This window comes from Aethalodelphis obliquidens, unplaced genomic scaffold (assembly GCF_003676395.1).
Source record: "Aethalodelphis obliquidens isolate GAN/ISIS:26980383/991018 unplaced genomic scaffold, ASM367639v1 scaffold3, whole genome shotgun sequence".
In the NCBI taxonomy this organism is placed as follows: Eukaryota; Metazoa; Chordata; class Mammalia; order Artiodactyla; family Delphinidae; genus Aethalodelphis; species Aethalodelphis obliquidens.
In genome coordinates, this window is record NW_020837947.1 from 82850086 (window position 1) to 82874707 (window position 24622).

A 24622-nucleotide genomic window follows, 5' to 3' on the forward strand; every position below is an offset into this window, starting at 1 on the left:
ATAGTAACAGCCATAAAAGGGGAAATTGACAGTAACACATTCATAGTCGGGGATTTTAACAACACACTTTCACCAATGGACAGATCATCCAAAATGAAAATAAATAAGGAAACACAAGCTTTAAATGATACATTAAACAAGATGGACTTAATTGATATTTATAGGATATTCCATCCAAAAACAACAGAATACACATTTTTCTCTAGTGCTCATGGAACATTCTCCAGGATAGACCATATCTTGGGTCACAAATCTAGCCTTGGTAAATTTAAGAAAATTGAAATTGTATCAAGTATCTTTTCTGAACACAATGCTATGAGACTAGATATCAATTACAGGAAAAGATCTGTAAAAGATACAAACACATGGAGGCTAAACAATACACTACGTAATAACGAAGTGATCACTGAAGAAATCAAAGAGGAAATAAAAAAATACCTGGAAACAAATGACAATGGAGACACGACAAACCAAAATCTATGGGATGCAGCAAAAGAAGTTCTAAGAGGGAAGATTACAGCAATAGAATCCTACTTTAAGAAACAGGAAACATCTTGAATAAACAACCTAACCATGCACCTCAAGCAATTAGAGAAAGAAGAACAAAAAATACCCAAAGATAGCAGAAGTAAAGAAATCAAAATAATCAGATCAGAAATAAATGAAAATGAAATGAAGCAAACGATAGCAAAGATCAATAAAACTAAAAGCTGATTCTTTGAGAAGATAAACAAAATTGATAAACCATTAGCCAGACTCATCAAGAAAAAAAGGAAGAAGACTCAAATCAATAGAATTAGAATTGAAAAAGAAGTAACAACTGACACTGCAGAAATACAAAAGATCATGAGAGATTACTACAAGCAACTCTAGGCCAATGAAATGGACAATCTGGAAGAAATGGACAAATTCTTAGAAATGCACAACCTGCCAAGACTGAATCAGGAATACATAGAAAATATGAACAGACCAATCACAAGCACTGAAATTGAAACTGTGATTAAAAATCTTCCAACAAACAAAAGCCCAGGACCAGACGGCTTCACAGGCGAATTCTATCAAACATTTAGAGAAAAGCTAACACCTATCCTTCTCAAACTCTTCCAAAATATAGCTGAGGGAGGAACACTCCCAAACACATTCTACGAGGCCACCATCACCTTGATACCAAAACTAGACAAGGATGTCACAAAGAAAGAAAACTACAGGCCAATATCACTGATGAACATAGATGCAAAAATCCTCAACAAAATACTAGCAAACAGAATCTAACAGCAAATTAAATGGATCATACACCATGATCAAGTGGGGTTTATTCCAGGAATGCAAGGATTCTTCAATATATGCAAATCAATCAACATGATACACCATATTAACAAATTGAAGGAGAAAAACCATATGATCATCTCAATAGATGCAGAGAAAGCTTTCGACAAAATTCAACACCCATTTAGGATAAAAACCCTGCAGAAAGTAGGCATAGAGGGAACTTTCCTCAACATAATAAAGGCCATATATGACAAACCCACAGCCAACATCGTCCTCAATGGTGAAAAACTGAAAGCGTTTACACTAAGATCAGGAACAAGACAAGGTTGCCCACTCTCACCACTCTTATTCAACATAGTTTTGGAAGTTTTATCCACAGCAATCAGAGAAGAAAAAGAAATCACAGGAAGCCAAATCGGAAAAGAAGAAGTAAAGCTGTCACTGTTTGCAGATGACATGATACTATATATAAAGAATCCTAAAGATGCTACCAGAAAACTACTATAGATAATCAATGAATTTTGTAAAGTATCAGGATACAAAATTAACACACAGAAATCTCTTGCATTCCTGTACACTAATAATGAAAAACATGAAAGTGAAATCAAGAAAACACTCCCATTTACCAGTGCAACAAAAAGAATAAAATATCTAGGAATAAACCTACCTAAGGAGACAAAAGACCTGTATGCAGAAAATTATAAGACACTGATGAAAGAAATTAAAGATGATACAAATAGATGGAGAGACATACCATGTTCTTGGATTGGAAGAATCAACATTGTGAAAATGAGTCTACTACCCAAAGCAATCTACAGATTCAATGCAATCCCTATCAAACTACCACTGGCATTTTTCACAGAACTAGAACAAAAAATTTCAGAATTTGTATGGAAACACAAAAGAACCCTAATAGCCAAAGCAATCTTGAGACGGAAAAACGGAGCTGGAGGAATCAGGCTCCCTGACTTCAGACTATACTACAAAGCTACAGTAATCAAGACATTATGGTACTGGCACAAAAACAGAAAGATAGATCAATGGAACAGGATAGAAAGCTCAGAGATAAACCCACGCACATATGGTCACCTTATCTTTGATAAAGGAGGCAGGAATGTACAGTGGAGAAATGACAGCCTCTTCAATAAGTGGTGCTGGGAAAACTGGACAGGTACATGTAAAAGTATGAGATTAGAACACTCCCTAACACCATCCACAAAAATAAGCTCAAAATGGATTAAAGACCTAAATGTAAGGCCAGAAAGTATAAAACTCTTAGAGGAAAACATAGGCAGAACACTCTATGACATAAATCACAGCAAGATCCTTTTTGACCCACCTCCTAGAGAAATGGAAATAAAAACAAAAATACACAAATGGGATTAGTGAAACTTCAAAGCTTTTGCACAGCAAAGGAAACCATAAACAAGACCAAAAGACAACCCTCAGAATGGAAAAAAATATTTGCAAATGAAGCAACTGACAAAGGATTAATCTCCAAAATTTATATGTAGCTCAATAACAAGAAAACAAATAACCCAATCCAAAAATGGGCAGAAGACCTAAATAGACATTTCTCCAAAGAAAATATACAGATTGCCAACAAACACATGAAAGAATGCTCAACATCATTAATCATTAGAGAAATGAAAATCAAAACTAAAATGAGATATCATCTCACACTGGTCAGAATGGCCATCATCAAAATATCTAGAAACAATAAATGCTGGAGCAGGTGTGGAGAAAAAGGAACCCTCTTGCACTGCTGGTGGGAATGTAAATTGATACAGCCACTGTGGAGAACAGTATGGAGGTTCCTTAAAAAACTACAAATAGAACTACCACATGACCCAGCAATCCCACTACTGGGCATATATCCTGAGAAAACCATAATTCCAAAAGAGTCATGTACCAAAATGTTCATTGCAGCTCTATTTACAATAGCCCAGAGACGGAAACAACCTAAGTGTCCATCATCGGATGAATGAGTAAAGAAGATGTGGCACATATATACAATGGAATATTACTCAGCCATAAAAAGAAATGAAATTGAGCTATTTGTAATGAGGTGGATAGACCTAGAGTCTGTCATACAGAGTGAAGTAAGTCAGAAAGAGAAAGACAAATACCATATGCTAACACATATATATGGAATTTAAGAAAACTAAAATGTCATGAACAACCTGGGGGTAAGACAGGAATAAAGACACAGACCTACTAGAGAATGGACTTGAGGATATGGGGAGGGGGAAGGGTAAGCTGTGACAAAGCGAGAGAGAGGCATGGACATATATACACTACCAAACGTAAGGTAGATAGCTAGTGGGAAGCAGCCGCATAGCACAGGGAGATCAGCTCAGTGCTTTGTGACCTCCTGGAGGGGTGGGATAGGGAGGGTGGGAGGGAGGGAGATGCAAGAGGGAAGACATATGGGAACATATGTATATGTATAACTGATTCACTTTGTTATAAAGCAGAAACTAACACACCATTGTAAAGCAATTATACTCCAATAAAGATGTAAGAAAAAAAATTGGATGCCATCTACTTAGCAGTAGACATCAAAATTTGCATAAATAGAACCATTTCATTATTTGATGTGAGCAATATTCATCATCCCTACACAGTATCCACTTCATTATGGGGGTGATATGTGCTTCCTAAAAGCAGGAAGCTGGGACGCTGCTCTAACATGATCCCACATTAAAACGTCACTGCCCATGACCACAACCTGCATGGTCAAATCTTGCAAAGGTGGTGAGCAGAGACCCAGTTTGTTGTTCTGAATGTTTCCTCTGCTCTCTTCTGTTCTTCACTTCTCAATCAGCCTAACCAAAGAAAACCAAGTGTGGGTCTTGGCCCACTTCTTCATCACTGACACTTTTCCCATTAAAGGTTTTCCCTTAAGAGGTTGTCTTAGGGATCTCAGGTAGGATGGCTACAAGAAAAGGAGGTTGAAACCACTTAATATTCAAATTACCATCTCTCATTGAGACTAGAGTGTTTGTATGTGTTTTTCAGAATTGCATTCAATTTTGCACATGCTTATTTCTAAATCCTCAGAAGATATTACAAATTTCTTGAGATCAAGGACTATATATTCTTCTCAGTAGTGTCTTACATCTAGTTGATACTTAATAATGCTTTATATTCAGTGAAGGTGCCTGAGATTAGCTATAAGAAATTAGTTCTAATTCTTCTAATATCTAGGAAGAATTTGTACCAAACATATCTTATATAATTTAAAAACATAATGCCAAAATGTTGAGCAGAGTATAAAAATATATATTTTTAAAATCATAACTATAAGAATTCCCTTTCAGATAGTAAGGAAATTGGGATAAAATATGGTAAGAATTTTATCCTTTATGATGTAACTAAATCCAAGAATGGAAATAACAGAAGTCAGAAACAACACATTTATTAAGTATTCAAGATAGATCCATAATGCTCACTTTATGAGAAAATATGAGCTAGGCCAGATTTACAATTAGTATAATCATAACTCCCCAAAATTAAAGACCTAACAAAAGAAAGCCAACAAAATTTAAGGGTCTTAGAGTGGCTCCAGTGATGGTATAATACAGGTAAAACACACATGGTTACTACTTGAGTGATAAAGCAAAAACTACATCAACTTAGAAAAGTGAATTTTCTTATCTAAATTGTAACAACTCAGCATCTCTGTGTACTCGTCCAAGCTTTTTCCTGCTAGAGAAAATTTATGGAAAGTGGACTATGAAAAACCTGTTTGATAACATTTTACTGATCAGTGCCATTTTATCTTTGTACTTATGGGGATCAACTGAGGTAAAATAATTAATTAGAAACTAATATATTAAAAGAGAGTCTATAGTTAGCTATAATTTTTTATTTCCCAGTGTTATCTATTTTTTCACACTCCACAGAAAAATAAGAGTGAGCTCTGACTCCCCATAAATATCACAGCTCAGCAGTTAAAAAAAAATTCTAAAATTTGTATAAATTTACTCAAATCTTTGGAAAAAAGGCAGAGCATAAATATATATGTGTGTGTCTGTGTGCCTATCTGTATGTTTACAGAGAGATAGAAATAAGACAGATCATAAATAGACTTTCTGGGAGTGATTTGCAAATAAGGAATCATGATTATTGACTCCCCAATATTCATAATACCTGAATACTGAATCATATGAGTTTATTCACTATTTGTAGAATTCATAACATTCTAAAAGTGATGATATTACTCAATATAACTACTACATATTTACATGTATATTCCTAAGTGTTGCAAGCCAGTAAAAGAGAACAATTAAGCTTGTTAGATGACTGTTACTTCTCTACATTTTTGGATGTTTTTCAGTCTTCAGATGTTTTAGATTCTTAAAATTTCCAGAAGAACTTTGAATTACTGCCTTATAATATAGGATATTAACTTGGGGAATTTAGAGGGCAAATGGGACTCAGTGTGAGTTGAATAATGTGTCTGGAGCTCACTACTGGCATCCCAGCTCTGTTGCTTGCATGTAGAACACGTGACTGCATGGACAGGTGAGAAACTCTCCCAAAGAGAAGATGATGCTTATTTATAATGGTCCCATTGTCATTTTTGTTAGCCTCTGCCACTTGCCACTCCTGTCTGTGTCTTCCTCTAGAAGTGCCTTTGCTTTTCCTGGGGAGATTCTATCATTTGTTTGTTTTTATTTTCTCTCATAAATTGCAAGCCCCTTCAAGGTGGAGATCAGTCTTTTTCATTTTGTAGGTATCTGTTTTATGTGTGAATGTTTCAGCAACCTAAATAATAGCATTATGAAGACTTCTCTCTGGAGTAATGGGTGGAATTAGCAAAGTCGGGTAAAACAGAATTGAAATATTTTGAAGGAAAAAAATTTTAAATAACATAAATACACTCTAAGAACAGACTATACAGTCTTCATAATCACATAAAGACTGTATGTCATTTATGATCTAACCATTTTATGCATCTAGCAGTGAATCTAGAAAGTCTGATTTCCTAGCAAATGTCTATCATGCTCACACGTGGTCAAGGGTGCATCCCACTCCTTAGCTGAGTGAGTGTGAGAGAATAACATCAGAAGGATTGCCTCCACACCGGTCTCTCTAGTTACAATGTGGATGCAACAGTCAATTCAGGTCTTTGGGATGGCTTATAATTTTTCCAGGAGGGAAATCCAAGTAGAGATAAAATCTTAGTGGGAATCATTAATATACCTATTTATAGAAATCCAATAAAGGTGAGCATTCATTGGTACTTAGTCAAGGAAATATTATACACAATTACATATGATAGAATCAAGGAAGGTACCCAATTTTATTTAAGCAAGAATCAATAAGCAAAGGACACATTTTCCAGTGTGACTGAATGAAGGTTGTACTATTAATATCTCCTAGGTATCCTAGGGACCATACACCGGGACATAAATGCCAAGTTCCCCAAATCCAGAACAGGCTCACCTGGGCAGAGAGCGATATTACAAGGCTTATGATGAGTCTCGGGTCCTTCACACGGCCTTCCCCCATACTGGGGCGGAGTGCACGACCGTGTTCTTGTTCTTTGGCCTCGACCACACGTGAATGAACACAAACTCCACGGAGACCACTCCTCCCAGACTCCATGGACTGTAATAAAGCAAAGAAGCTTCAACAACAGAAGCAGAGAGGCGAAGTCAAAGATTATTTTTCTTTATAATTAAGAAAAAAACTCATCAAATAGACAAATATGAAGATATTTTAAAAATTCAATTAAATTACTCTTATTTGTCACAAAATGTAAGTTAAGTCAGCAACCATTTAACTAATGGAAAATTGCATGTACCTCTTTTTGTATTTGAACAATTATTTATGTTATAAACTTTAAATGTTTTTATTATTTTTTTTTTAATGGAAGTGCACCTCTCTCCCTCATAGTAAAATAGTCATGAGTTACTTCTATGTAAAAGTAACATCAACTAAATTTCTTAGAGTGATCTTCTGAAGTTAAAATTGCATTTAAATAGATAAGTGTCAATTTAATTCTTCCAACATTTACAAAGTTTCAGGATTAATAAATTTTATGGTGTCAGAGAATGAAAAAAATCTGAAAATTGATGGTACATATTTTAAACAGCTTTTTGACCTCACATTTTAGAAAACGTATTTTTGCCATTTAAAAAATGTGGGTGTTTAAAGTCACTGTCTTTTGAATAAGAGGGAAATTTCAAGAACTCTATCTACTTGCATAAGAGCCTCCTCTCTCCCCAGTTTAAAAACGAGGGGGCAAATATGAAGACCTCTTTCTAATAGCCAGAAAAACAGAAGATATCTGTCCTCTTCCAGTAACTGGATAACGCTGGAAATCCTCCTAATTAATAAAAATTCTAGAAAAAAACATATGATCTAATTAATTTATGTCTCATATAACTATCAGTACACCAGTACTTCAAATACACCATTACGATGAATTCACCCTTGATCGGAAATACTAACATAATTTGTGTTCCTCCATAATAACTGCTGCAAATAAATGTTGACATCTTTTGCAGAAAGTCCATTAGGGTTCAAAGTTTAGGTCACTTTCTTGCACTGTCAAATCACCAATCCCATCCCAATTCTTAACATTTGGGACGGTAAGCAGTAGCACTCCATGGACAGTACAAATCAAAAGAAGCCAGGCAAAATGTCCTTTTCAATTCAAAATTCCTGTCTTGATGCTGAACCTCTGCCTTACTCTTAAAAGTTCCTCAGCAGATGTTTGATATAACACCCACTGACATGAGTAGGGGGAGTAGAAATTTATCACAAAACATGACAAACATGTTCATTTTCTCCTCAACATTGGTCGGGGTAAGCAGAAGTGTCAGAGGACACATGCCAATAAATATAGTACATCTAGAATATTTTGTACATTATCTGCTGACCAAGTTGTTACTTTAAAAACAAAGATATGACATCCTTAATTATGAGGCAGCCCGTTCTCTTCTATTTATACTATTTAGTTGCCCAACTTGTGAAAATATGTTCAAATATTGGAAAAATTAGACAAATTTAGGTAATATCCAATGAAAAATTCTTTAAGATTCTGTGAAACTTGCTGGAAAGTATATTTCAAAAATATTATACAGAAAAAGTGAGAGAAATTAAGATGTTTGCATTATTCCCATTTAAGTCTGGGAACATCAAAGACAATTTGTATCCATTGGTATAAGAATAAATAGTAAGTCTGTATTTAAGTCTAAGGAAAAAAAATACACATATACCTATATTTACATATAGGTATATATGATCAATTACAGCAAAATAATTTAAAAGTAACATATATGAATATACTGTTATGTAAACTGTACACCTGTAAGCAATTTTCGCATTTATTTCTAGTTACCAAATGTTCTCCACTTAAAAACCACCTTTTCTCCCCGATTTTCTATATAAGATGCTAATAGACTATATAGAATTTTTATTTCTGGTTCTGTTCTGTTCTGGTTCTGTTGTCTTCTATCAAATCACATTGTTGCACATGCAGTGAACAATCTCAGAAGAAAAAGCTGCTAAATTGGCAGATTTTTCTCTAAAGTCTCAAAGAAATGTTCATTAATCTTGATTATTTAGTTAAATTATGGAGCTGGAATCCTCTGAAAACTAATCTTGTTTTTTGAATTTTTTTTTTTAAATTTTATTTACTTTTTTTTTATACAGCAGGTTCTTACTCACTACCTTTTAACAGCCTTTATTGCTCCATGGTGAAATTTCATGGCTTCTCCACATCAATTTTAAAAAGCAAAAATATGTTTTTTCATTTGAAAAAGACATACAATTATTAATAATTTATTTTTGATACTTGATACTATTGAATTAGTAGGAAATTGTAGCACAAATCTTGTAATTTTATGAATCCTTTTCATAAAGATTTATGATAAATATTAAATATTTTTATTTTAATGGAAATGCATTGAATGAACTACTTTATTTTCAGTAAAGTATGAAAATCTGTAAATGATCTAGTCCATTTGAAAAATGTACCTAGAAACTAAAATCAAATTGATCCATTTTTATAGTTTTCTTCTTTAGACCCTAGCTATAATATCATGTCTCTGACTGATCTAGCGACGAAATGAGGAATACACAATACCCAAATTATATTACTACCAGGTTTCTGAAATAAGTATACAAAGTATCTTGTGATTCAGATTGGGATGTATAAAATAACTCCTTTAAGTGAAAGCTTTTTTTCTTAGGGAAATAAATGGATGTGAAAACTGTGACATTAAAAAATAAATAAATAAAAACCATTCCTTAGCCTAAATCAGCTTTTTTCTAAAAGACTGGAATATAGAGTAGACTAGTGGTTCTCAACCAGGGGCAATAATGACCTCCCTCTCCCAGGAGACATTTGGCAACATCGGAGACATTTTTGGTTGTCATGGCTCAGGGGAAGAAAGGGGGCTACTGGTATCTAATAAGAAGAGGCCAGGGATGCTGCCAGACATCCCCAAATCCTCAGGCCAGCCCCACAACAAAGATTTATCCATATCGAAATGTCAGTGGTGCCAAGGTTGAGAAATCCTGGAAGAGGTCATAAAACTGTAAGTCAGAAACCAGGGCAGTAAATACATAATTTCATGTACCTCTCTATTTTTCTCAATTTACTTTCTGTTTATCCGGATCATTTTCTTCCCTGAGCAATAAGAGTTTCTGAAGACACTATGATGTCAGAGCAACACTTTTGTAAAAGGCTGGATGTCTTAGGATTCGTATTAGAAATAACACATTATTATGCAATTTAAAAACTCTTTAAATGTGAATAATGTGGGTGAAAGTTTACTAATTTATACTACTATTGATTAGCCTTTAAGAGTACAAATAAATATAAGTTCTAGTTCTATCATCCCACATATTCTGTGAAAAGTGGCATTAATATTCAGTTTGTCCTTGTGTCATTTTCATTAATTAAATAGCAAATACCCTTGCTTATTCACAGTGTGACAAGTAGGTTATTTCTGAGATAATTTTCTTCTTGGGAATAAAGTATTTCAGAAAGATATTTACACTGTTCAGCGTGCTATGTTAGGTTTTAAATTCACTTTTTGTCACTGTTTTCATTATATATTGTGTAAAAACATACATATTTACCAGCATGACAAATAATTGAACAAAATATCGAACACAAAATATTTCATAACAATCACCATCTGAAAGGTATCACAATATCCTGTAGTGGGATACTTATTCTACATTTTTCAAATAATAAAGTTGCCAAATTATTCTTCATGTTTGGAAAATTAAAAAACCAACAAAATGCTTTTTATTGTCTTTAATTCAACATCTGAACTATAACAATGATTAAGATACGTATTTCTTATCATCAATACTATTTAAGCAAATTTAAAAGATAAACCTACACGTATACGAAGGTGAAGAGAAACCAGTAATTAGCATGTACTTCTTCAGTAGGCATAATAGTAGAAGGTTTAAGAAACTGAGGAAAAGCTTTATAATCGTAGAATATTATTCAGTTTTCTGGACATGAGATGCAGAGTGAAAGGGAGTACACACTGGTCCCACTATACATGGTCTCCACGCCCAGGGAGGGGATGAATCAGCAGCCTTGGGCAGAAGGTTGGAGATTCCCATATGTCAGCCAGGTGAGTGTTCATAACTAGTGTTTGGAAAGTAAGCTCTGAATAGAGAACTGTGGGGAACACTTTAGCACCCACTCAGACTTCCATTTGGGGATCTGTTTGCCATTAGAGTCTATCCCTGTATGTTGAAAGGATCTTGACTCTTCAAAAGGATGCTGATAACATAAACGTATATGTCAAGTATAGCTTAACTCTCTGTTGACACTTTTCTTGTTGCCAAGTACAGGGCACTTGATCGTGGAACCCTTAACATAAATACTGTAAATAGGGCCCAGCTTTAAGTTCTAGTCCAGGCAATGCACTTAACCCACACCCATCTGAAAATCCACTAGCATTTCCTCATGAGGTCCTTTTACCTATAAAATTTAGACACATTACAATTTCTAAAATGCCCGTCTCCTTACTGCTCTTGTTTCCCTTCTCTTGCCTAATGTACGTATGTTTGCTCTGTGACCCCTGTTATTGTCATCTTTTTTTGTTGTCTTCCCCACCCATGATCTCCTTAAGCATCTTCCCCCCTCTGTTATCTTTTTATGTTTCATTTGATGTTCTTTCTCATCTAGTCTGATTCCCTCTGATTCTCACTGACTTTTCTTATTTTCAGTGGAACCATTGCTCTTTTCCTACTAATTCTGTCTTCCCTCCCTCATATCTTTCTGCCCTGTTTATCTTTTTTTTTTAATTGAAGAATAGTTGATTTACAATGTTTCAGGTATATGTCAAAGTGATTCATTTATATATATATATATATATATATATATATATATATATTTTATTCTGCCCATTTTATCTTTTAATTCTACCTTTGTCTACCTTTGTGCCTCCCAAGCCTGTAGCAAAGGGATCTCCCACCTCACTGCAGCATTCTTCCTCCACGACTGCCCACCACTTCCTTCCCCTTTTATTTTTTCCAGCTTGCCTTTTCTTTTATTGGAAAATTTATCATCTAATCCTTTTTAAGTGTACAATTCAGCAGTGTTAAGTATATTCATAGTGTTGGGAAACAGGTCTCCAGAAATTTTTCATTCTGCAAATCCAAACTCTGTACCTATTAAACAGCTCCTCCTCCAAATTGTTTTGGAGTGGGTTGCCCTCGTCCCTTCTTCTGGGGAATTGGGATTGTCCCTGCCCCTCCCCCATGCCACCCACTCTGTACTCTTGCTTTTAGCAACTGCGGAATTAGGCTTCTCTGGAAATGGAACTTGCAGAAGACTTAAGCACATTTCACCAGATGAAAGGCGGCTGTAGTGCCAGGCCCTTTCCCTGTGCCCACCTGACTCCAGAGGCCTCTGGAAGGGCTGTGAATGCAAGTCCATTGTCAACTGCAGTGGTCTGAGTTGGCATCACCCATCCACCAAATGGCTGAGCAGAAACACAGACCTGGAGATTCACAGGATTACGTGCTTCGGACTTCTTGAAAGAAAGCCCAGAATCCTTTTAGTACTTATTTTTACATGAAAGTCAGTGGTCTGAGAAGAAGAAATGCTTATAATATGCATGTGTGCACCGACGGACAAAAAAAATGTTGATGTAACATGGAAAAATCTGATCCTAAGTGGGTAAGCTATTACCTTATGCTCCATTTAACATGAAAGATCTTTTTTTTTTTTTTTTTTTTCCATTAGTGACTTTAAGTTTACAGAGCAGAGGATGACTCTGATGAGGGTAGGCACTTGAATGAAATAAACTAACAGAAAGTCCTTTGGCCCGGGGCACTATTTTCCCCGATGGGGTCAAATAAGTGGTAGGAAAATAGCTGACTGCCTTAAAGGCTGTATCAACCACTGCCTTAAACACTGGGTACTGATCACATTTCCAGGATGCTGGCAAATTTCACTATTCCTACAATATTTAGCTGGACATTTTCACCATCTAAAATAAGGAAAGACTTGGAACCTTAAATACCATTAGAAACAGATACATAATTTCAAGCTTATAGCTGCAGTGGGTAGGGAGACACTTTTGTAATTTCTTGGCTGCTCTGAAAGCGGAAAGAATCATATACGTGATAAAATTTCACAGTTGAATACAAATTACACTTATCCACTCTAATTAAAACGCCTATACCAGGTTCATATGAAAATAACACATCGTTCCAAATGCGTAGCATGACACAATTCAATAACATCCACAGTTGTAGTTGCTGCTAACACTACCTGGACAGAGGGCAGTGTTATTGCAAACCCTTGATTCTCTTAATGGGCCGCTGCAGTGTGTCCCGTAAGGTGATACACAAGTTCTGGTTCGCACCTGCGACCCCTGACCACAAGTAACTGAGCATGTGCTCCACTGGGACCACTCTTCCACGCCAGATTCACCTGTGTGCAAGACAACAAGTAAACATGAAATACTGTATTGAATATTCATCTAGTAAGCATTATACCAAACTGACATTACGACATACAAGAATAATTTCAATGTAAAAACATGACAGTACATCAAAGATACACAAAAACATTTCAGAGAAAAAGAAACCTAAAGAGAGATACTATTACGCTGATGCAAGATCCAAGTTAGCGATAACCTTGTTAGCAAGACTCCACTTCACAAATCCACTGGGCCATGGATGCTATGAAGGGACAAGTCAGCATTTTTCAAGAATGATTGTTGGAGCGATTCTCTTCAAGCCAAGCTAAAGCTTTGTCCTTTGATGGAAGAGGAAACAAAATGTATTGCTAAACTTACTCTGGCTTTGGTGAGTAGGAATATATTGATGTATCCTTCCCCAGTCTTTTGTTCCATAATCTCCTTTCTAATGCTGGATGAGGTAGGGCTCTGGGAGTTTGGGCATATCTAAATTTTATTGTGTTGAATACTCACACTTGTTTATAATTTATTCCTTGTGCAATTCCTACTTTTTCATCCTATGACAGTTATTTATTTTGTGATAATTTGTTCAAAAACATTCTACTCACAATTTTCCCCATGATGATCTACAGTAGAGAAATAAGTTTTACTTGAAATGAAGGAAAATTCCTCTATGATTTCTCTTAATTTAATCTGGAACTAAAATTTACTAAAAAAAATAGGGCTTTAAAAGTCACTGAATGTCTGAATCCATTAACTTTCTTGGAGTAGGCATCACCCTGAGACTACGTCTAAGTTCTATTATGATCCAAAGTCATGTCCCAAGGAGACTTAAAGTCAAGAATTTCTAAGACCATCTCAACAGGCTTCTAATTCTATTATGGAATGGTGTTCAGGATAGATTTTTAACTCTAATTTGAAAACTTGCTGTTGCTTTCCTACAAATACAAAATTGGGCCATTTACCTGCTGGCAGGAACTAGTTAAATTAAATTTAGACTTTGTTGAAAAAGACACTTTTTCTTCACTTGGTGAAGTGTTTCTGAAAACTCTGCATCACTGATTATATAAATCAAGGAGCAATTTATATTTTACAGGTTCTGCTTAGAATTTGATTTGCCTTTAGCAGAGAATTCAACTGATCGAGTATGATGATCCAATTTCCACCTTTTCTGGAAAGGTTAATACATGACTTAGAAATGACTTGCAGTGCAACTCAAGGCATCTGGTCCACGGGCTGGGACTCTAGGACAGATGAAGTTTGGACCAGAGTGTAACTCAACTTGCTGATCACTGAGAAGTTCTTTTTCCAAAAAACAGAGTCAGATGAAATAAAACATGTGTTTGATAAAGTAGTTCAAGTTACATTCTGGTGTAAGCTTCTTATCTCCTCGAGGGCCCATGACAACTAGGTCACAGACAAGCACCCTTTGAGTAGCACTGTTTGGAAGCATTTGCTCTTATACTGGTCTACAGTATGCACCCAGAGGTGTAAATAATATAATGCATTTATAACTGGATATATATCATAAGGGCACAGTGGTAACTGGGATGACATATTCTATTAAATAGGACATCTTTTCAGTGTTGTGATCAGTGTTTGTCCTGGTCATGCTCTATACGTCACCCTTGATTATTTCAGTATGTTTTGCCTTTACCAATTTATAGATAACTAATCTATAAAAATGTTATTCAATGACCATTTGAATAATATTTAAAGCTATGCCTCATAGTTTGTTCTTTTACATGAAAGAATACTCTATCAAGGTTAAAAATAATTATTTTAGAAACCCTATAATATGACAATGGTTAAAAAATATCTACCCATATATGTATACGTGCACATATATATTTAGCAGTGAAAAAAACTTAAAGTTGGGGAAAATCTAATGCAAATTTTTTTCTTGTGATATTTCAACCTGTCTTTATGATGAGATTAATTGAAGTAGAAATGTTATGGTTCAATGTGATTAATTAAAAGCCAGAAAACCTTGAACATTGTGAATTCCATAATAAGTAAAATGATAAAGGTTATGAATACAATTAGTTCTATTTTTCCACAAGAGCATTGCATTGTTATGATGGCAGGAAAAGAAGGTTTAACTAAACTGAGCAATGAATCAAGATCAAGAACTATTTTTATGTGCATTTCTGTAAAATTTTGGTTTGCTTCTGAATGTATGAAGCTACAATGATGTTGAACAAGCTAGATAATGATGACTGGGTCATGAGAGATTGATAATTAGTGCTCAGAATTGGCATTATTCACTCCCCTTCCAACTGGTGGTTCATTCTGTTGATCAAAACCGAAACAAATAAATGAATAAGATATATATGGGCTTTCAAATTCTGAATCAAATCTTGCCATTGAAATACTGGCCCACCTACGAAAATGACCCCGTTATATCTCAATCTATAATTTCAAGTGACATTTCCATGAAATAGTTATGATTTCCATGCTGCCACTGCGTCATCCCAAAAGGCATGAAGGCTGTTCTAGTCAAGCACATTGGGCCTTTGTGAGAAATACTTTATAGCAAAGATATTCTGTAAAAAATTCACTGACATTAAGACAGTAAAGTATACTATTTTTAATATATATGTCTTTGGAGATAGCACAAACTAATTTGGTTCCTTAACTTGTAACTTAAGGCATATTACACATTAGGTATTCTACATTATGTAGAAGGATTCGGTATCTAAGGTACTATTAAGGCTCTTTATTCTGACGCGAAACATGAAAGGGAACTGAAAAAGCACTGCTATTAAAGTCAGAAGATCTGTCGTTGATGGAAAGCTACTGCATATTAGCTCTGTGACCTTGAGAAAGTCACTTTATTTCTCTGAACCACTCAATAAAATGAGTAATACATATACCTCAAAACCTATTTGAGAGGATTAAATGAGGTAAGGTATGGGAGTGCATTTTAAACTATAAACAAAATACTAATAAAAAATGTTGCTAGTATGTTAAAATCATGAAATTAGAAACACACAATTTTATTTTTCTGTTTTTGATAACATGTGACATACTATTTTCCCCACTGGAATAAAAGACTACTTTCCTAAACATGTTTATAGGATCATTTGATAACTATGATGTTAAAATCATCAGTATGTATAATTAAGATGTCCTAAGCCATCTTGTTGGTATTTAATTTAGATGTCTATATTAAATATCTATATCTTATCATGGCATTTCACTTCCATCGACTATAAATAGAGCTGTGTCCTAGACTATTTGAGCATTGTACAATTATGTCCAAACTAGCCGATCTCAGTTACTAAACTGACCAAAATGGTCAAGTTATTTTGATAAAGTAATGTGACTTTACTAAATATTACTCTTCTAAAAACATTGCCAGTCACATTATTACTTTATAGAAAGTTTGTTTTTAAATACTGGGTTGACTGATCATAATGATTGAAGAGGCCAGGTTACTCATTTTGAGAAGTAATTCTTAAGTTATACGGTTTGATAGCTTTTGCTTTGTTTTTCCTCATGACTAACATAAAAATATATTGTGTCTTATTATTCAGTTTTACCCCTATTGCATTATTCTTTGTTCTCAAATTAATGCTAGCAATTACTCATCATTATTTACATGCAACACCAATTTCTTGGTTTGAAAGACAAATAGAAAAGTATAAACAACTTTTGTAGAATTTTATTGTGTTATACTGAGCTGTATTTATTCAGACTACCTTAACATTTGAAGAAAGTATAATCTCAGAAAATATTTAAGGGCAAAAAATAAAAAACCTGCTCTTTTTAGCTTTATAATTGCCTCGTGTCAAATTATGTATTTTAAAAACTATGTTAAATAATGCAGTTTTCCAGTCTTTAATCAGTATCATAGAAATGTAAATTTAAAATGTCTTATACCTGTATTTATATTTACCTATACGATATTTGGTTTAAAATGAAATAATAACTATATGTTATTCATTAGTTAAAGCATCCAATCAATATTTTCAGAACTTTAATTCTGAAGTTCATTGACTTTTCTGACTTATTGTTAACAACATGGGGAAATAGTTTTAAAGCTCCTCATGGATCTGTCTAATAAGCATTTCATTTATTTTACCAAATCATTTGTCCCTATATATTAGATACAAAACAATGCCTGGAAAATAGTGAGTAAATTAAAATGGAAACTAGTAATTCCTCACTAAGAAAATAGAATGTTCCTTGTGATTTGAATTTGCAAAAAGGTTTCTGGCTGAAAACTCTGAATTTTCTTGGTATGTGTCACAGGCAAATCCAAAAACTAAACTTATATAAAAACTCCTAGCCAAATTGCATAATATTCATGCATAAACTAATTTTGCTACATTATTGGAAATTTAAACTATGGTTCACCATTTCATTATTAAGTGACCCCAATTTTAAGGAATTTCAGTAAAACAATGTCTGCCACTTCTTTTGCAAAATGTCAGGACACCTCTAATCTTACAGAAATGCCCCATGAAACAGCACAAGAAGGAGTCTGAGTAGTCAGCCCATGCCCTGTGTCTTTACTTAGAGTCAGTCACCCCCTAATTTCTGGTCAGTAGTTGAGACTTTTTGATCCTTGTAAGGGAGAAAAATACATTTAGAAATTTGAAAATTTGCCTGAACCTGGTCATGCACTTTTGGACTTGTTCAATCAAATAGTAAAAATATAAATCACCTTTTCTTAAATAAGAAGGTGCATGAAAAGCAATCCAGATAAGCAAGTTTTCTTCATTTCTGGATTTGGCTGCAACATATATTTTTAAAAAGATAAAAAAGTGTCCTTAATGTAGAAGTTACTCTAAATGTTCTTCCTTTTCTGAGAGTTCTTTGACCTACTTGCCACTAATGTATTCAAGTCTACTATTCACCCATTACCAAGAGCACAATTCATTAAGAATATTTGCATTTTTGAGTTATAGATTCAAATCTAGTGTTCTGAATAAGTATTATCCTAAGATCACATGAACTAAAGGAAATATTCATTCTTCAAGGGAATTTCATCAAAATCAGTCTGAATGTCATGTCAAAAAGCTGGTTATGTGCTTGAAACTTCTGTATTAATAGTAAAACACATCATCTAGATTGGAATGTATAAGACTTTATGAAGACATAGATGAAACTGTTAGTTTGCGATTTCCTGCAATAAAACTGACAGATGAAAATGTTTATAACACAGATTAATCATGTTTTCATTTAAGAATGTTCTACATTCAAAGAGGGGGAATTATAGCCCATATATTATGATGAGACAAAAGAGGAATGCATTTATTTGTTTATATATATATATATATATATATTTGGAGGGATGTATTTTAAAGTAATCTAACTTATTTAGGATTAAAAATACTATAAACCAAAAAATCATTTTTGTTGATAGCTAATTATTTGGAGTGTATTATACCTTACTAATAAAGACTGTCAACTGTTTATTATTTAGCTTATATAACAAAACTCTTTTCAAATTAAAGATATTAAATTCTAAAAAAAGTTTCTGACTAATTGCTATACACTTTAACAATCAATTAATATTTATATGATACATGACAACTGAAAAAATATTCAACATATTAAATATTAAATTTCATCATCTAAAGTCCTGCTTAATACATTAATTCTAAAAAAGTCCTAAAATAATCAATTATTGATGAAATAACTTTGCTGAGTTTCTTTAAAAGTTTAATGATACATTTTAAGTAGTTAATTAACATAAGTAAATAATAATATGTAAATCCTAAATGTCCCACAATGAAATCAAAATAAATCTTACACATTTTTTGTGCACTTTTCAGTTCACAGCTACTTCATTTATGGACTTTAACTGGTGACAAAAAAAAAATGGTTCAAAAAATATTAGCTCCAAAAACTGACAAATGTGCAGCAAAAGATTATGAAAACATGCAGTGGTTTCATTAAATTAACAACAATAAATAGAAAAATGTAACTAACGTATTACCAGTTTGTGCCATAAATTTAGCAGCATCAGCTTGTTCCTGAGGGACCCTTTTTTCATGAACAGATCGAGGTCGCTGACTTTTAATTGTATGATCTCCCATCATTCCAAATTCTAAAGACAGAATAAAGGTATATGAAAGCTTGTGTGTAGACATTTCTCACAAATTACATCACTGTCTCATGCAATATGTTCCTACACAGACCTAGAAGTTACTGATTAAATCCACGATTCTAAAATTTTTCGGCTGATCTGCTTGGAACATTTCTAAACTCAAATCAAAAAAATCTATAAACAAGAACAAGGTTTCAAGAAACAATGCTAACAGTCAGAGAAATGACACATCAGGTTTTAAGTCAGCTGAAGTAACAGAAATAGTGTACTCTTTTCTGATCGTGTTTTGCAGCAATACATGAGAAAAAATACAACCACAGGGCTAACTTTTGTTTTTCAGAGATAGAATCCTGATGCAAACCAGCTGTTGCTTTGCTGAAGAATCATCACCCCCGACAAGTTTTTTCAGCACATCCTTGAGGAGTGAGTGACCATGTAACCTAGCTTACCTAAGGCAAACATTCACTTGATGGACTATTTTCCCAAAGACGAGGTTGCCCTTAGTGTCCTCCAAAGCTTATAGAAAATGGTGGCTTAGATAACTCTCATTCTCTCCCGCCTTGTGCCCACATAATTCTTCATCCCTTTTCTAACCACTTGGAAGAGAGTGTTTTCTCCTTTAAAAGTTATGTTTAAGAGAGAGAACGACTCCAGGTTTCTGTTATTTAATCCTTTCAACATATACCTCCTAGGAAAGGAAAATAATCTGGGCCTAACTCAGAGACAGATGGGGGAGAGAAAAAATAAGCTGAACAAAAGAATAGATTCCACATAGCATACATTTATTTAATCTATATGCTTAGAAATCTGTAAGCATTCCATGCTTATTTCACTGTTACTGTAAAATAATCGAATAAAACCAAAGCCTGATGAATGGAGTGGTTAGTTCTGGCTCACAGGACTGTAGGTGGGGGAAGAGCATTGCTGAGGGGCAGGGGTCAGTGGTGCTCAATGTTCCAAGAAAAGTGTTGGGTCTTTAACACCAGGTCTTTCATACATGACACACATGACTGGGTAAAATATGTTCTAATGATAGTGCAAATAGATTGCTAGAACTAATAACGTCAACATTTGGGAATGGCTAATTTCACCAGCTTATTGCTTTGGCTTTTCCCATCCATCTTTAAATCATCTTCTGCTAAAATATTACAATGTACCTTGTACGATTAAGCAGTGTATTTTTTATACACAACTCTGATCTTTTATGCAAGGAGAAAAGACTAGCACATGTTTTTGTCCAGCCTGGCAGATTTCCTCATAAATATTAAAGTATGGCTCCTGACAGATTGATTTGTCAGAAATTCTTTCAAGATATTCTACCCAAGAGAACATCTCATGAGAAATCTGAGAAATCTAAATGTGTGTTTGTTTTTATCAGTTTAGATAAAATCCAAGGCAGGAAATGGAAATTTTCATAAAATGTCAGTTGCTTTAATATCATAAAATCCATCACTGTTTTCCATTACTGCCAACATCCTTTCATTCCATTCATTTATGTGTACGTTATGTGCTGCCTAAACCATGCTTCATTCTGCTAATGAGAAGTATCTAATCACCTATCATTTAATGGTTTTGGAAAGTGACCACGTAGAAAATTTATATCTAGACTCCTGCACTATCCAATATTTTGAAATATTATATATAATTGAAATTTCTCTGGATCTGAAAATAGCAAAAGAAATTTAATAGTAATTTTTATTAACAGTATGCTTTACCTTCTGTCCTCTTGAATTTATCATTTAAATTGTGTATGTGTGTGTCTATCATTTAGGGCATCTGAGTCAGAGCACATGTTCACATAAGTAATATGGGGGCTCTGATGCTTACACTAAGGTAGTTTGGGCACCCGGAGGGCAAAGGACACCAAAGAAAGTATCCCATGCCTACAACTTCCTAACTACAAGGTAACTTTATTACCTGTTCTAGTAGAAGGCAATTCTTCAACTCGGTGGCAGCATGATAACAGCCTGCAAAATTGTTTACAGGGATTATGATCCTGAAATTTAGGGGTCTGAGGATATAGGTTGGCTCTGAGATCATTTTAAAAGTGTCATATTCAATTTTTAATGATTTCTGAAATTTAAACACGAGTAAAGTACTATTTTTTTTAAAATAGGCATTAGTATTTCAGTGAACTATTTCACATTATTAGCTGGAATGTAATTGAAGCTTCTCAAATACAAATTACAAATTTTATATTACAAATTAAATTTCCATATTCTTCACTCTAGTCACTTCTACTTATTAATAATCAATGTTATATGAGCATTAGTGCTAATGCCTTATCATGGGTCACAGCATTTAAGAAATTCTTCAATCATATGTGGACTTGATTACATAAGTTTTACATAATCGAAAGTTTAAAATAAATTTTCTGATTATTGTTACCAATATAATTTATATTAAAAATTACTTAAAAAATTAAAACTATTCAATAATATGAGGCCTTGATATAACTAAATTCCCTATAAGATAGAAGACATGCTAACAATTTACTTCTTTTTCTCAGATGGAAAAGCAACACTATGGTGGTATTTTTTTAATGTGCTAGACGGATTGTTTCAGACCTTAATCCTAATTCGTAAGTGAAACACGTAAACTCTTATCTAATTAAGTGAGTTTCTTCTGCCAATGTTTATGTGCCAAGTGTTTGAAAAAAATCTTCTTTGTTTAAGGGTTGTTATCAATGGTAAAATTTAACAACAAATGCTATGGCTCCATCCATTTCTCACAATGGAATACTTTCAAAATATTCGTGCTCTCTTTCAAGATGATATCATATTCAATTTTCTTCATTTCTCATGAATATAAAGGCCAATTGGATCATCTAAACTTAGGGAGAAAAAGCTATCATTTTTGCTATTATTCTCTTATTTAGTGAATATGGGTTGAGGTAAACCTTTAGTGTGTTATGCTTTCTGAATAATATCAGTTCTTCATGGTTGTTGATTTATATTCAAATGATTCTGAGGTGGCAAAGATCATATACTACATTAGTTACACGAGAAAAACAGCATAGCCAAATAAAAAGATGATCTGCTTTGGTAAAAGCAATGAAAAGCAAGTTATGAAATCAAATGAAGTCATGTACAGCATAATATTGTATATGTACATATGGTACATGGCTTATGAAAATACAGGGTTATTTCCTATATCTTTATGTTGATGGTATCGATGAAGTGGTGGATAAATAACTGCATTCATATATAAAACTCATATGGCTTTCCATGTTTAGGCACATTTTCTCATACACACTCTTTCACTGTGCTTCTTGATAAAAAGCAGTAGTCTCTGGAAGTACGATACAATCAAAGTCACATGAAAAAAATGTTTTGAAAATCTGTTGCTTTAGGTATAGTTTTATGTCTTTTCTTCTCCCATCCAGGAATATTATAAGTAGATCGTTAAGAAACAAATACACTTGAAAACTGACTCTTGGTAGTCAATTGTCAGTCATGAAGTTTTTGTCTGGAAATCAAGGGTTATAATAATGTGAAGTCATCAAAAATTTAAAACACACACATATCCACTTGTTATTTTACCATGTTTATTCTTCAACGTATGGACAAGTAGAGCAGCAAATTAGTCGATAACAGTTATTACTGCAAACTATCTTGCAATATAAATATTAACTTCACATCGTTAGCTAGCTTTCCTTCGCATTTCTACAGAAACTATTCTAGCCCACTGTTGCTTCTCAAGAAACTCCCGGAGATATGCCCTACTTTTCATCTACAGCCAAATTGCACTACTTTTTGTCATGAAAATGGTCAAGCCAACGCAGCCTTTCTCTTATTTTCCCCCACCTGAAACATCTGCTCCTCCAGCCATGCCTGCAATAAAGCCCTCTCCAAATCCTCCTCAAATGGCACCACCTCCATGAACTAACCAACCAATCAGAATCAGCCTCTGTCTGCCCTAACTTCTGTTCTGCTTTGTATCAATAATGGACTTTTACTTATTAGACTGTGTCTTATTCCCCGAACTGGATTATGAACTTATATGGAAAGGAAGTATGTCTTACAAGTTTTAAAAGCACCTCCTGCTTTGCATATAACTGGGGCTCAATATTTATTCTATAAATAACTTTCATGCTAAGAATTGCTTCTCCAAAAGGCAAATTTCTAGATGCCTAGAACCATTTTTTTAACTTGTTTGGTGAACAGTTCAATGGGGAAAAGATAAAATTCTTAGAGAAGTATTTAAAAGTTAATTATGTATGATTATGATGGTCAACATTTCTTTTGTCAACAGAGTTAACTATTGTTGCTATTGTGTCGATAAATATATTCAGATTATTATTTAAATAATTGAAATATTACTTTATTTAGAACTTAAATCTCACTGTCCCAAAACAAAGCTTAATGCCCTAAAACAATGCTTAATTTTTGTCAATAAACATTTATCAATTACTTACTCTTTTAGGTATTAAAATTACAAACATAAGTAAAAAATGGTCTCTGATATTCTCACACCCAAGAAAACCCACTAAACATGGCCTGTTCCTTTCAAATACATAAAATTATTTACCTTAATCAAAACATTAAGCTGCACTTGTATGTTATTAAATTCGTTCATTTATTTTTACACTTATTGGAAACAGAGTTGGCACAATTATGTTGCATGCAGATTTTCTGTGTGCATAAGATGGCCTGGAGATATTTAGGTAGTGAAGAAGAGACCAGATCATCAGTCATTTTGATAGTCTTCTGTTTTCTGAGATTATTTAAAACAATTTTTTTGCAATATGATTAGACGTAAAAATTGTTTTCTCTCCCTCAACAACTCTTTGTTGAGTGCCTATATAGTCAGGTGTTTTATGAAAACATAGAGCTGACTGGGAAAAAGACTATTATCTACATCATCAAAGATATTTCTAGAACTGGCATGAACTATTGGAAACAAGGAATTTTAAAATTAGACATCATTAGCTGGAATTCTGAAGAACGCTGTTTAAGAAATACATTTTACTGTTAATTATACATTAATTTCATTTTCCCAAAGAACCAAACAGGAATGGAATAAGTGGATGAAAGACAATTTCCAAAGAATTAATTCAAATTAATGACAATTATATAATAAATATCAGGAAATATTTAAATAAATTTTGAGAAAATCAAAAATTAATATTAAGAAATATTTAAAATAAATTAATACATGTTAAGAAATATTAGAAATCTGAGAAATCCATCATTAAAATTTGAAAGGTTAATTGATATTCTTTCCTTCAAATTATTTCTTGGTTCTATTGCCATAATTAGATACGTGGTTATAGGCATGACGATGCTATTTATTACAATAATAAAACAGAATCTTGCTTTTCAAAATACTCCCACAGAAATGATTTTATTAGGTAGTTGGCCATGACTCT

At 33.7% G+C, this 24622-nt stretch overlaps 1 protein-coding gene across 2 annotated transcripts in view; it reads right to left on the reverse strand.

Moving 5' to 3' along the window:
- The window catches only part of ADGRB3 (adhesion G protein-coupled receptor B3), a 798133-nt gene that overhangs the window by 469790 nt on the left and 303721 nt on the right, over positions 1–24622 (reverse strand). For both annotated transcript variants that reach the window (XM_027093283.1, XM_027093293.1), the window contains 3 exons: positions 19141–19251; positions 13040–13201; positions 6724–6888 (listed from right to left, as the gene is read on the reverse strand). In XM_027093283.1, the coding sequence (XP_026949084.1) occupies positions 6724–6888; positions 13040–13201; positions 19141–19251 (438 nt within the window). The remainder of the gene's footprint in view (positions 1–6723; positions 6889–13039; positions 13202–19140; positions 19252–24622) is intronic.